At 45.7% G+C, this 14410-nt stretch overlaps 1 protein-coding gene across 14 annotated transcripts in view; it reads left to right on the top strand.

The window, feature by feature from the left end:
- The window catches only part of CELF4 (CUGBP Elav-like family member 4), an 885612-nt gene that overhangs the window by 460359 nt on the left and 410843 nt on the right, over positions 1–14410 (top strand). For all 14 annotated transcript variants that reach the window (XR_007773108.1, XR_007773107.1, XM_050943604.1 and 11 more), the window contains exon 3: positions 7834–7882. Coding sequence is in view for 12 of the 14 variants with exons in the window: in XM_050943604.1 (XP_050799561.1) it covers positions 7834–7882 (49 nt within the window). In the remaining 2 variants the exon portion in view is untranslated. The remainder of the gene's footprint in view (positions 1–7833; positions 7883–14410) is intronic.

The following is a 14410-nucleotide window of genomic DNA, read 5'->3' as shown; positions in this document are numbered from 1 at the left end:
TATTATATTTCTCCTTGCAACGCCTCTGCGAGGTAGGGCTGTGCCATTATCCCCATTTTGCAGATGGGGCACTGAGGCACAAAGAGACTAAGTGACTTGCCCGTGGTCACACACAATGTCTGTGGCAAAACATGGAGTTCAACCTGGGCCTCACTATTAGCAATGAACATACAGCCATAAAGCATTTGACAATACATTGTTTCCAAAGGCAAGTGTCTCTTGCCTATTAATGGCTGGGGCATTGGTTCAGTGCTGTCTAAGAAGGCAGAGGGCTACCTGCTGAACCATAAACTCCACTTCACACAGCATCTGAGTGTTTCTGGAGGTCTCTTGAAAAGGCAGGATCCAAAGCCCACTGGAGTCAATGGGAATCTTTCCATCAATTTCAGTGGGCTCAGGATCAGATACCAAGCACTGACCTGCCTTAACCCTACTCTGCAGTGGGGTCCATGCTGTTTGCTGGGCAACTTTCTGCCTCAGTCTGTCTGTCTTGTACCCTCCCAATTAGTCTTTACCATGACATTGTGCGTTCACATAACTCCAAGTTCCATTCGATGGATACCTCAAGCTGCAAGCTCCCCTAATTGTTCACCAGTCAGAAGTGGTTGGAAAGGACAGAGCTAGCTGTACTGAGGTGATCTATTGTGTGTTAACTGAAGCCATGTTGGGGGAATTGAGGCTTTGCTTCTACTTGAGCAGGGAAAGCTGCTAATTTCCACTTTGTGAATCTACTTCAGGGGTGGAAATGACGAGTTGTTCTCAACTCTCAGAGGCATAGCTGTGTTCGTCTTTATCCACAAAAACAAGGAGTCCAGTGGCACCTTAAAGACTAACAGATTTATTTGAGCATAAGCTTTCATGGGTTAAAAAAACCTAGTTCTTCAGATGCATGAAGTGAAAATTACAGATTCAGGCTTGTTACTTGTTCACAGGAAACTATAATAATTATTATAAATTATTATAATCATCATCATACCTATTACCTCTTATCTAGCACTTTTCATCAGCAGATCTCAAAGCGCTGTTCCACGGAGGTCAGTAGCATTATACCCATTTTATGTTTAGAGACACTGAGGCACAGAGCAGTAAGAAGTGGCTTGCCCAGCAGACTAGTTGGAGAGCTGGGAGTTTCCTGAGCCCCAGGTTAGTACTTTGCCCACTAGGCCACACTGCCTTCCTCTAAGCCTAACAGGATGTGAAGAATGAAGGCTTTTCTTCCTCCTAGGTTTAAAAGTGAAGCTTTGGGCAGAAAAGTGACTAGATAGAAACGACGCCTTCTTACTTGTCCGATCCACTCCCCCTGTGCCTTCAAAGCTCTAACTAGTGTCTATAAATCTTTGATTGATTTTTAAGCCCAAAGGGGACCTCTGAGATCATCTTCTTTAATGTTCTGCACAATTCAGGCCATAGGATTCCACCCAAAGTTTTCTGCATTGAGTCCAACAACTTGGCCCTATACTGCTAGTTATCAGGCTGGTTGCAGCCCAGCTCTGGGTGAAGGAGCTGGATTCTGTTCTGGCTTGTGCATCATCAATATAATTATTAATCAAATTCCAATAATCTTCTTGTCCTCCCCTTCCTTTCCTGGCGCTTGTCACTCTTGCTCTTTGTGTCCTGTCTCAAATCAGTTTGCCAGGTGCTTGGGACAGGGTCTGAATTTTTTTCTGTGGTGTCGTACAGCACCTTGCACAATGAGGCATCCATCCCAACTGAGGCCTCTGGACACCATGGCAATAGAAATATGAATGAATGAGGCTGGGGAAGAAGAAGGTGGAAGAGACAGAGAGGAAGAGAGAAAATGGAGAGAGATGGAATCAGTAAGAAATCAGCTTTCTCTCTTTCCACCTTCCATTCCCAGGCGATCCTTCTACTTGCTCTAAATTAATTTCAAAGCCAGAGGGAGCAGAAAGGGGAGTGGAATGGGGGAAAGAACCTTAAAAAAAAATCACAATGCAGAGAAGCGTCTGTCCCCTGTCTAATTCCTGCGCTGGCCTGTAGCCGATGGTGCTGTGAAATATACAGCAGCAAGCTCTGACATTTCATTTCTGCAGAGAATTGAAAAAGGGCTTGCTGTAATTCATCGCTTCTTGTAACTCAAACCCTTTCTGACAGGAGTACCTGCACTGTCTTTTAACAGTGGCACCGCTGCTGCTGTAATTGGACATGAAAAATGATGTCGTGTCTGTACGTGCGGGGAAGATTCAGCTGGAGGCTGGGTGGGGCGAGTTGTGGGCTAAAGTGGGATGGCAGTTCTGGCTGGTATTTAAGGTGTCAGTATTAGCAATGCGGGGGATGGGAATGGCTGGGGGGCATCTGCCTGTGGACCCAGATATGCAGAAGTGTTAGTAGCACCTGCAGTGCAATCTCTCAGGTGAGGCTGAAACTGCAAGGTGCAAAGGATCATGGGAGACAGAAAACTTTACTCAGAGTTGTACCATGGGAGTTTATTTGTATGAGCAAGGTAAAAACTCTCAAATCACCCATCTGCCTGTTTACATGTTTTATTTATTAGTGAGCCCAATGCTCCCTCCTGTAATGGAGCCAGATCAAATGGGCATGGGAGTTGGAAAACAACAGCACCCACAGAAGTCCCAACTCAGGTGGGGAAACTGAGGCCCGGGGCACTGACGTGACTTGCCTGAGGCCGGGGCAGAGCTGGGAATACGCCTTGGGTCTCCTGCCTGGAGAAAGAGTTAGGAATAAAGCCTGCAATAAGGAGGATTGCACGGTGTGATATACATCAGTCTGTAATATGCAGGTGTTCAGGTGCAATGTTTCTGGATGAGGAAAGATGGCCTAGTGGTTAGAGCGATCGCTTCAGACCTGGGTTCAGTTCTCTTTCCTCCCACAGACTTCTTGTGTGACCTTAGTCAAGTCACTTAATCTCTCTGCACCACAGTCTCCATCTACAACAAAGCGCTGTCATGACAGCCTCACAGAGTGGGAGCCCAGAGCAGCCAATGTGGTCAGACTAGGTGATCACTAGGGTCCCTTCTGGCCTTACACTCGATGCATCTGTGAAAGGGACATAAAAGCCCTGCCCTCATTCACAGGGATTGGGAGAGGAGAAGTACACTGAAGATTGCGAGACACGCAGATGCTGCTTATCTGGGGCCATATAAGTACCCCAAACAGGTGGATTGTAAGAGGTCCTTTCTCAATGAATCAGATCAAAGGGAGCCATTCTGTCTTTGAAACATGTCGCCGAATGAGTTTGGGATAAATCCATGTGTTTGCTAGTCTGTGGTGAGTTCACTGCTGAGATGAAATCATTTCTTTCACTAGTGTCAGCCCAACAAGGATCATCTAGAATAAAGAGCCACAAACACTGCAGGAAACTAACGCCGCCTGGGCAAAGGCGAATTGGATTCGTAGTATGAACAGGTCATTCCCATCCCTAATTCTTGTGGTCCAGTGATTCTATAAATGCTGCTGCTCTGTGTTATTAGAACATACGAACGGCCACACTGGGTCAGACCAATGGTCCATCTAGCCCAGGATCCTGTCTTCTGACAATGGCTGGTGCCAGATGCTTCAGAGGGAATGAACAGAACAGGGCAATTTCGATCCATCCTTTGTCATCTAGATTCCTCATTTTATGTAGTTCCCTTTTTGAAGTTAAATGCTTCTGTGATGGGTTTCTTTGGTATTCTCCCCTCCCCACCCATGAGATGTTACATCTAATTACCTCCTGGTCGCTAGTACTGAGCGGTTCAGCTGTATCACCTCTTGGACCAGATCCTGTGCTTCACTTAGGACTAAATCAAGAATTGTCCCTCCCCTTATGTGTTCCAGGACTCGCTGCTCCAAGGAACAGTCATTTATGGTGTCTAGACATTTTATCTCTGCATCCCGTCCTCAGGTGACATGTGCCTAGTCAATATGAGGATAGTTGAAATCTCCCATTATTATGTTTTCTGCCTTGGTGGCCTCTCTAATCTCCCCAAGCATTTCACATTCACTGTCACCATCCTGGTCAGGTGGTTGGTAGGATATTCCTGCTACTATACACCGATTGTTCAGACATGAAATTTCCATCCGTTGAGGTTCTGTGGTACAACTGGAGTAATCAGTACGTTTCCTTTCACATATAGCGCCACTCCCCAACAAGTGCAACCTATTCTGTCATCCCCCGATAGTTGGTACCCTAGTATTATCATCCCCATGGATTAGCCTCATTCCACCAAGTTTACATAATGCCTTATATATCAGTATCCTCATTTCATGCCAGGCACTCTAGTTCATCCATCTTAGTATTTAGACTTCTAGTGTTTGTATATAAGCACTTGTACATGTTGTCAATGTTCAGCTGTTTGCCTTTGTGTGTTATACTTAAATGAGACTTTTACATTTGATTGTTTCTCACTAGCTTCTATCAGTTCTTTACCAACTTCTTTCCTTTAGTGAGTAAAGGCAACTGTTAATTGGATTAACAACATTATGGTTTTATTTTCTCCGGTGCTGGACGTTTCTTTTCCTGCTCAGCACCACGATCCCTCTGCTGTTCACATGGCGAATCCCAGTTGAAATTTCATGTTTGATTAGGAGACAAAATTCCCCTGCCACTGAGCCCACTTCTGGCGCAGATGTGTTAGGAATCAGGTTGCATCTCAAAGGATTTTTGCCTAGGAGGTGGGCATTATCAGGAAACACAGTAGCAACTGCCCAGGATGTTCTGGGGCAGATGGAGAGGGGTGAAACAGAACCTGAATCTCATCTGTATCTTTGAAGGAAAATGTGATGGGCTAGTGAGATGTCCATGGAAAACTATCTGGGTAACTCATCTGTGCTGTCTGATGGCTTCTGGCAGTCCCGTGGTTACATGAATGTTGTAGTGATGTCCTGCTGGAGCTTTAGTCCTACATCCAATTTTATACTGATTATGCCTGGGCATCATTACATTAACTGCAGTGGAGTTACTCCCCCTCACACTAGTATAAGTGGGTGGAAAACCAGACCCATTTGGATCCTGTTGGATTCAGATATCAACTGGAGGTTCTCAGCTCATGCCCATCTCTGTCACATGCTAAATGGAAATGTCCGATCTGATCATCTACATACTTTGGAGAATCTCAGATCCAGGCTTCAAGGCACAGAGTCTCTCCAGCTGTAACCCGAGTACACTGGGATGTGAGCCTAAAGGGCCACAAGATCTCCCCTGAAAAGCAGCCCACACGTTCCAGGCCCATGGTCCTCTCTGCACATGGAGTGAAGTCACTTGACCCCCATGGAAGATGCTCCAGGAGGGCCCCACAGGGTGACCTGGGAGGTTGGGAGTCAAAGGACCCAGGCTGCCACCTCTGAATCTCAAACCCTCCCAGTGCTCGGCGGGAGGCAGCTGATTATAAGTTAATAAAGCTGATTTAATATACTCTTCCCTTTCCATTCCATGGGCTCTCCTCCTTTAGAGGGCTCACTGGACAGCTGTTTCATGTACCCCGTGTGCTAGCTGTGACTGGACTCCATGTTTCTAAAACTAAACTGGCTCTCTAGTAAAACAGCTCATTGCAGAGGTGCTGCAGCTAGCATTCCAGCCATGTGCACACAGACTGGCTTCCTGGGACCCACTCCAAACTCTTCCCTCCTGCAACCTGCGATCCTTCCTCTGAGTTCATTGCAAGTTGTTACAACACAGAGAGCCATGGAAGTATATCTCCTGAAGGTACCATGCTCTCCAGGGGTCAACAAAGCCAACTAATAGGTGCAGAGACAAGGGGGCTCCTTGAAGATGCCTGTTGCCACTGGCAGACCCCCCTGAGATCCCTGGATTAGGATCTGCACCCTGGCTTCCTCCCTAGAAAAGCCTGTCTGCATCTCTCTCCCCAGGTAGACGCTGCATAGGAAACTCTGAGTGGTGCAGCTCTCTGAATTCCCTTCCCTCTAGGTAGGTTATTCCTCCATTAGGGAAGAGCCCCTCTGCCTTTATCCCCCCTCCTCTTTCCCTAAGCTGCCTCCCTGCTCCCAGACTTTCTCCACTAGAAGAAAGTTTTATGAATGGAGAGAGGAAACTCAATTATTTCCCTCTCAATGTGTCTCCCTATAATTGGTGTCTTTCATGTCAAGATAATCTCAATTTGTATTATGGGCTCCATGCACACAGCACTTTCTCTTTGGTCTATAAAGAAATTGTCAAGTGTATAAATCATAGTGCACATTAAATTACACTAGCCTTTTACTTATTAATTTCCCCAGTTTTTTCCCCTCCACTGGATGCTTCTTCCCTCCCTCTTTCTCTCCTATGCTCATCGTCTCTTCTCTCTCTCTTCCTTCCCCTCTCTCTCCATCCTGCCTGATTGCCCATTTTCAGAAAGTAGTGACCAGTGGGGTCAGTTTCCTTCCCCATTGTCCGGGACTCTGGCTACTTCCCTACACTCCTTGCAGTTGATCACATCAGACCCTTCTCTCAGAGTGATAGGAAGGAGTTTTCACTCCAGCTGTCATGGCTCTCCAAGAGCCCACAGTCGAATTGACAGGTGTCTTTACGTTGATTTCAATGGGCTTTGGATCATCCCCCACCAATGTTCGATCAGGTCTTTCTCCAGTGGCTAGCCTCACCGACTGCAACAACTTACTCCCCTTAAAGTCAGTCCTGTGATTTGGCTGTTGAAGATCCTGGGCTTAGTCCCAGCTAATGTGTCAGTATATAGACATGGCCAAGGTTACTCACAACTCCAAAACCAGAGAATGGCGAATGACCGAGTAACCTCCCATGGCCAAATTCTGCTGCTAGTTTTGCTGGTTCAAATCCCCTAACTTCACTGGCCTTGCATGGGCATAAGAGTGGGCAGATATTGTCCTCTAGGGTCTGGAGGCACTGAGCTGCAAGACAGACCTCTCTTCTGTTGAATGTGAGTGTGATAATAACTGTAGTCTCTTTATGTCTAAGTACATTTCCCCCTGGAGACAACAATGCGGCAGGATCCTCTAGGCCCTCCATCATGTTAACCTACTTGTCAGCCACTTTGATAGCTTTTTAATACTAAATATGTTTGCGGAGCAATTAGAATAAATCTAGATAGTTATGAAATACTTTCCGAACGTGGGGGAATGGGGCCTACTTTGCTGTTCAACCGAGATTAACCAAAAATAACGGGGGAGGGGCTCAGCCCGGCTGGACTGCAGGGTAAAAGGAGACCAGGGTGGGTTAGAGGAAAGGGTTATGGAGCTCCTAAATATACAACTACTCAAGCCACTGGTGGGTGGAGTGACAAGAACGGGGAGCGCTAGCCATATAAGAGACAAACAAAGGAGCATGCTGTATGTCCCTCTTACAAGGTCAGATGATTTAACATTAACCTGTTTGATGCTAGCAGTATCTCTCTCTCTGTATGCCACAGTGCGCGTGAGAGAGGAAGGAAGCAGCAGTGGCTGTTCTTTGCAGCAGAGCCTTTAGGAGGAATTCTGGCTATCTCAGACATTGTCCTTTGTTCTCCCTGGGAGCAAAAAGCTACAATAGCAGTCATGCTACTGTCACAGCAGGTTCTTCTCTGGGCCTGCCTGGGGACCTCTGCTGGCTGGGTGCAAAGTGTGTAGGGCTCACCTCCGCCCCCCTTGGGCTTCCACCAGCACTGCACCCCTCAACCACATGGTTGTTGGCCCCTGGTCGGGAAATAAGGGGGCGAGGGTTCCTTGCTCCGTGTCCCCACCCCACCCCTATTACTTCCTTCTCTTAACTGTTCTGCATTCTTGTTGCCTGCTCTTAAATAGCTACTGTGTTCTGCACATGCAGAAAACCCTGCTGCTAAAAGGTGCACGCTAAAAACCCAGCAGTACAAGTAGGGGATCTGTGGGATCCGTTGTTAATTGCCCATCTCTCTTTGTTTTTCCTTGCAGATGAACAGACCGATCCAGGTGAAGCCAGCGGACAGCGAAAGCCGAGGAGGTAGTTGACTACATTGCTCTCAGCCACTGCGCTAAGTTTAATTGTTGTCTCTGGCTTCTCTCAGGCAATGCACTGATCAATTAGCAGCGTAATCACTGCCAAAGAAATTCCCTCTGCAGCAAAGATTCTCTTTATTAAATCTCCTTTCCTTCGTCTCACTTTCCTCATATTCAATTATTATTTGATTTTAAAAGGCAGGCAGGTGCCAGCGATTGCCTGAGAAACAAATAACTGCCTTGTTAAGAAATGAAGCATCAGGCACTGACTTATCAAAGTTTAACAGCATTGACAGCACCTTGTCTCTTGCAGACCATGTGCCGCCAGTAGGCCAAACTGTAGTGATGGTTCAGTTGGGTTAGAACTCAGGGGGGATGTTTTACTGTATCTCCAGCCCTCATGTTTCATTGCAGCGACTAAACGTGGATTGAAGCTTCTCTGCCTTTGGAGAAAGCAAACTTGCTCTAGGATATTTCCTGTATCTGTACCCGTATAGCCCGATGAACATACCATATTAACTAGATTCTCATCTCAGCGACACGGAGTTACTCTGGATTTGCACACAACTGAGATCAGAATCTGCACCCCGCACCCCCGTATCCATATGCCTAGAGACACAGATGTTGAAGCCCCTTATTTAGAGACCACTCAATGGGTCACCCCAAGTGGGCTGCCTCCATTAGGTGGTTTTCAAACAAAATTGTGTTGGAAAGCGTGGAGATGCTTCAGTGGGCTTCCCTGAAACAGGACGTTGTCTGTCAGATGTGGTCCCTATACTGGAGTTTTATGTAGGCCAAGGACTCTGTTATCCAGTATTATTTATTTATCAGATTCTATGGTGTGGCTGCATCTCTATGTTTCTATCTACATGGTGGTTTCTTCATATTCCAGTGAAATCCCTTCCTAGTCCTTTGATTGAAATAAGAGGTGGGTATTGTTGATCACACTACCAATAAGTGTGTCAAGGACAGCTTCACAGCGCGTGCTCATGCTTATAGAATCAGTATCAGTGTCTGAACAGGCCAGAGTTTTCTGTTAATAATAATCTGGTTCTTCTCTGGGTAAAAACTCTTTTTCATTAATGTGAATTGCATCTTTCTATGGGCAACGGCTGAATTATCCAACAACAGTTGTCTTGAGTGAATGAAGCAAATCACAGTAAAAGAACAGAGGTGGTTTTCTTTTTTAGTCAAAAGATTGAGAGATCCAGTGGTTTGATCAAATATAACCAGCAGCTGAAATTCACTGGTGTCTGGATTCAGTTGGAAGGTATAGATGAAGACCTGGCATTATGAAAGGGTGGAACTGGTGCATTGACCGAGATTCCATAAGGTTGGTTATTAGGTGTATTTGTGTAGGCCGGGGGTCTCTGGAATAGCTCCTCTACTTTGTAATCAAATTCAGGGATCAGCCTTGCACTACTGAAGTCTGAGGGGCTACTCATATGACCCAAGCAAGATTTGGGAATGGCGTGTTCTGATGGTATCGATTAGGAATGATCATGTCACGTTTCCTTCATTCAGCAAAGGCAAATTTAAAAACCACAGCTCAGATCCTCAGCTAGTGTAGCACAATGGAATTCCATGATTTTCAATGGAGACATCGATTTATGCCCCAGCTGACGATCTGGGCCCATATCTCTGTCTGAATCGCCCAGGGCACTTGTGAAATGATTACCCCATAGGTCTGCCTCACAGACAGCTGGGGCCAGCCGCACATACCAGGCACAGCCCATGATGGCAGCATGCATGAAGGGGTGTTTTTTTGTCTGCTTAATTAGACACACCAACAAATAATAATTAGGCCAGATAGTTTGCTTAGTGCCTCCAAATCACTCCCTTTTATGCAGATCGCTAATAGCAGACACGTGCCTGGCTTTCTAGAATGGGTTTTAAGCCTCTCTTGCCAGCAGCTGCTTTCAGGAAGGTGGGTTTGAACTGCAAAGCTCATCGGTGGCTGTTTAAAATCATCTTTCCCCAGCACACCGACACTCGCCTCCCCGCTGTATTTTAGCTAATTATCTCCCCTCTCCCACCCACTATCCTTGTTTATTGCGTCTCTCTGCCAGGATCACAAGACGGGGCCCAAGCGTGTGGCATTGAAATGAAAGCCACGTTGTCCCAATTCCCCGCTGGGGAGCTGCTTCTGGACTGGGGAAGTTGCAGGGCAGCATGACTCAAGGGCAACTATGGGGAAAAAAGAGCAATTGGCACCCAGGGGAGGCATTGTGTGAAAACTTCCCCTCCTCGAGAGCCCACTGGTTAAAGCAGGCACAGCAAGCAGAATGCTAAAGAGGAGTCCGTGTATCTTAGGAGCACATCAAAAGACTTCTTTAGGGCTGCAAGATAAAGGTCAACTTCAACGACAAAGAAACTTAAGTTGTAGCTATTATACACAGCACGTGTGTCCTATTTGAGGAGGAGGGACTGGCTCTAAGCCACAGATGGATACCAAAAGCCCCTGGCTTTCCCAAAGTCCGCCAGATACATGCCACTCCCTCTTCCCCTGCCTGTGGGGAAGCGTTTGATGCCCTGTCACAGCACTACAGGGAGCACTAAGTGCTGTCTTACCAGGTCGTTGAAGGCGATCCCTGTGAAATGAGATCTTGTCCTTTGTAGTGATGGACACACAAGTTCAGATCAAATAAGAAGCCCCAGATTTCCCCCAAATCTTCACCCCAAAATTGAAACAAATCTGAACCCAGAATCTGCTCTGAGAGAGGAAGAAGTCTGGTTCTTACCGTATTGCGTCCGTTTTGCATTTTTCATTCCAACCTCTGTGCCTCTTTGTTTCGTGTTCCTTTATTTGGCTGTGTTCAAAAAAAAAACTCCCACTAAAATATTTTGGTGTCTGGTTTGGAAGATGACAGCACTTTTCAGTACTATTTGTTATTTTCATTAGCCTAAGTGCCCACTGAATTAGAAATACATGAGTTTTTTAAATTCTATTTTTCTGGGGAAAGCAATGGTTTACATTACAGGGGGAAAGTGTTTTGCCAATTTCACGTGAGTTTTAAGAAATTCCTGCCATTCACAATTTAACAGAGAGTGGAATCCTTTCTATAGAATTCTTAATGAGGGGTCAAATAACTAATTGAAAGGTTATCATTTTTATTACATTCTCTATCAGGTTTTATCCAGGATAAAATCAATAGATCTCTGTAGGAAATTAGTCGGGCTAGACATTATTGTAAAAACTTAGCACAAAACTCTGGTTTCATAGAAGTCAATTGCAAAACTCACCTTTATAGCCGTGATGTCATGATTTCACCCCATAGTAGAGATTGTAATAGGAGATCATCATCATAGCTTAAGTAATTCTCCAGAGAAAAGGTATAATTACTTGCTAAGTTCTGTCATTGTGAAAACATCCCTACTGAAGTGTTAGTATTTTCTATTCATTTCTATGGGACTTTTCTGTTAAGACAGGAGATTGTGGTTCAAATGGCAAAGTTAACCAGAGTTTTCCAAATCTCAGGAAAGGTTTTAGGTTTGGTAAGTGAGTTGGGGCAAACATTTTGAATCAGTTCTTGTTGTATCCTGACCATCCCCCCCCCCCCATCTCTAGCACTGACTAGACACTTTGGCTGCAGCATTTGCTGTTAACTTGGAATAAACCCAGCTTCTAGATTCCCCTGGCTTGTATTGGGCAAAAGATTTTTATACACAAAGGACTCTTCTTCCACTCCAGTTGTTCTGTTAGTGAGGTTTAGATGGATTGTTCCCTCCCAGAGCTAACAGAGAAGATCCATATAGGAAGATGTGCTAAGAGATACATACACAATGGGATACACTGACGCAATGTTAATCTCTTAATGCAAAGACCCTGAGAGTGAAGTCAGGAGATCTCCCGGGCCTTATGTAAGATTCACAGGAAATTGCTAGACTAAACAAAACAAAAAGCATGTTAAATAAAGTCCAAAGGTGGTTGAGAGTTGAAAGGTAGCTATGCCCTGCAGAGAGGGATTAGAGGGTTTTGCAAGACAGTCTCCATTTAATTCCATTACAGTGTTTTCTGCAGGCAAGGCATCACAGAACAAACACCACCACCACCCCTCCCTCTCTCTGGCTTTCCTGGATGAAAGATGTGATGGCAGCTGCTGTAAAGTTTTGCTTGTCATGAATTTCCAACGACTTGCATGATTTCATTATTTGGGGAGGCAAATGCCCCTCTAATCAGAATGGTTTCCCTGTAAACAGCTGCTGGAAAATAGGGGTGGGGGGTGTAGATTCCTTTCCATAAACTAGTTTTGAAGCAGCCTGGTTATGAACTATTTAGTTTTCCTTATACTTTGTTCTGATTCATCCTAGTTCTTGGATGAGATGTCTTTACAGCTACCCATGTTCATTCCAGGTAAGCAGTACAGTTTTGAGCATGCAGGTGGAATATTACCATAACATTGAAGAATAATTTGCACTTGTTCGTGCAATTTCACTCATGGATCTCAACCACTTGGCAAAACTTATGGACCTGATTGCCCCATGCCATGGGAAACCCAGTGAAATAAGAGATAAAGAGGAGGAAATCTCAGGGCAAATCTTCTGTTCTGTTGAGGGTGAGTGGTGCCTATGTGCACCTTCCCACTGGACTTCCTTAAGGAGAAGCCACTTGGCAAACTGGGTAGGAGGCTGTGGAAGTTTCAGCACTGTCCCATAATGCCAGTGAACACAGAGGGGCAAGCCTTCCAATTCTAGTACCTGGCTTACAGACTTCTTTCCTAGACTGACCACTCACTCCTCTCACACTGATCCCCACACTCACACAGAGCCATCTGGGGGAAGAGAGGAAGCTCTGACGCGGGAGCTAGCTACGCCTCCTTTTCATGCATGGTGAGGGAGATCCATGCTGAGCAGATCTCATGACACCCCCATAAGCTCAGTAAGAGTCCTCACAGTCCTTTTACATCTAGAGGAACTGAGGCACAGTGTGACTTGCCTATGGCCATCCAGTGAGTTAGGGCCTCCCTGTCTCTTGCTCTTACCAGTAGAGTGACTTTCATTGAGGAGCAATATTACCATCAGCTTTGTACACGTATGAAGAACTGGTAATAGCTCTGGGGCTGGTAATCAGGACTCCTGGATTCCATGCCTGCTTTTGCCAACCACTTGCTGTCTGACCCTGGACACGTAACATCCCTGGGCCTCAGTGTGCCCTGGATCCTCATCACAGGCTATATCAGTGTAAACAAAATCTAATTGACTCTCTTATGCTCACTGCTTTGAAAGATGATTTCCCAGCTCTTTGCAAATGGCATCTACTTTTTCCCATATATCTCCTCCTCCTGACATTTGCCCCAACCAAGACTTTCTTACAGGAGGAAGCAAAGAAAAAAGAAAAGTCCAAACCCAAACATCTATTAATTGCATATTCAATATTAAACAATAGCATGGTGCTGAGTTGCAGTATCACTGCATAATGGGGAGAAAACAAGACAAAGAAAAAGCTATTTAAAAATAATCTAATAAACTGCTTAAAGAAATCCAGTGGGATGAAGGGAGAAGATAAAATAATGAGTCACAGGGGAAAAGGAGCCTTATACTAGGCTCTGGGTGCGATTGAGTGGGCAGCAATCCGGTCTCTAGTGTAGGGCATGGGCCAAACCCCATTTGCAAGGTGGGGACAGTGGAGACAGCACTAATGGGGATTGTGGCAGTGCGGAGGTGTCACTCTGCAGAGAGTTTAAACCAAGGTCCCTGCCCTCAGTGTTTGGCCGCTGTTGAGTGCTGTGACGGGCCATCAGGTTTTTCAGCCACATTATCCCGTAGTGAGAAAGGCTAAGTGACTCGCCCAAGGCTCTGTGGACACTGCAGTTGGGAGTTGTGAGGACATCGCGTGTAGACACACCCAGACTAGTTTGATTTAGTGAGATCAATTACCTCAATTAACAACAGTAGTGAAACTGCAGCAGCATGTGTCTATGTACCCACAACCCTGAGTGAGCGGGGCTAGCCCATGCTGCCACCCATGCTGCCGTGGTTTCACTGCTATTGCTACTAGATCAGAATTAGCTGGAGATATGTCTACATGTGCTGCAATCAGACCTCCCAGTTGCAATGTAGACATAGCCAAAGGTAGAACCAGGATTAGACCCTAGATTGCTTGATCATGCCACTAAAAATGACTGAAACTTCTGGATCTGAAACTCACTGAAATCAAAGGGAATCTTTCTTTTGATGTCATTGAGCTATGGAGGAGACTCGCTTTGCCTAAGAGAAGTTCAGAGATTCTGTGGTATTTTCCCTGTAGAGTTAGGATAACCCAGACCCAGTATCCCATTTTGCACAGAAATTATTTCTAGTGGCCCGTGGCTTTCCGTGGGACTTTGATTAAGGTCCTTTGGCAACAAACATCTCCCTTCTTGCTGTAGAAACCTAAGAGTAGATCCTCGTGGCTGGGAAGGAGCTATTGCTAAACACACAGGACCGAATTCTCAAAACCAGGCTGAACACAAGAGCAAACAGGTACCTGTGTATGCGTATTATTCAGCTGGCTCAGGATGCCTCTGGATGATTCTTTTTGGTGCCTCCAGTT

The sequence above is a fragment of the Gopherus flavomarginatus genome, chromosome 3 (assembly GCF_025201925.1).
Source record: "Gopherus flavomarginatus isolate rGopFla2 chromosome 3, rGopFla2.mat.asm, whole genome shotgun sequence".
NCBI classification, from domain to species: Eukaryota; Metazoa; Chordata; order Testudines; family Testudinidae; genus Gopherus; species Gopherus flavomarginatus.
This window is presented reverse-complemented; position numbering and strand designations above follow the sequence as displayed.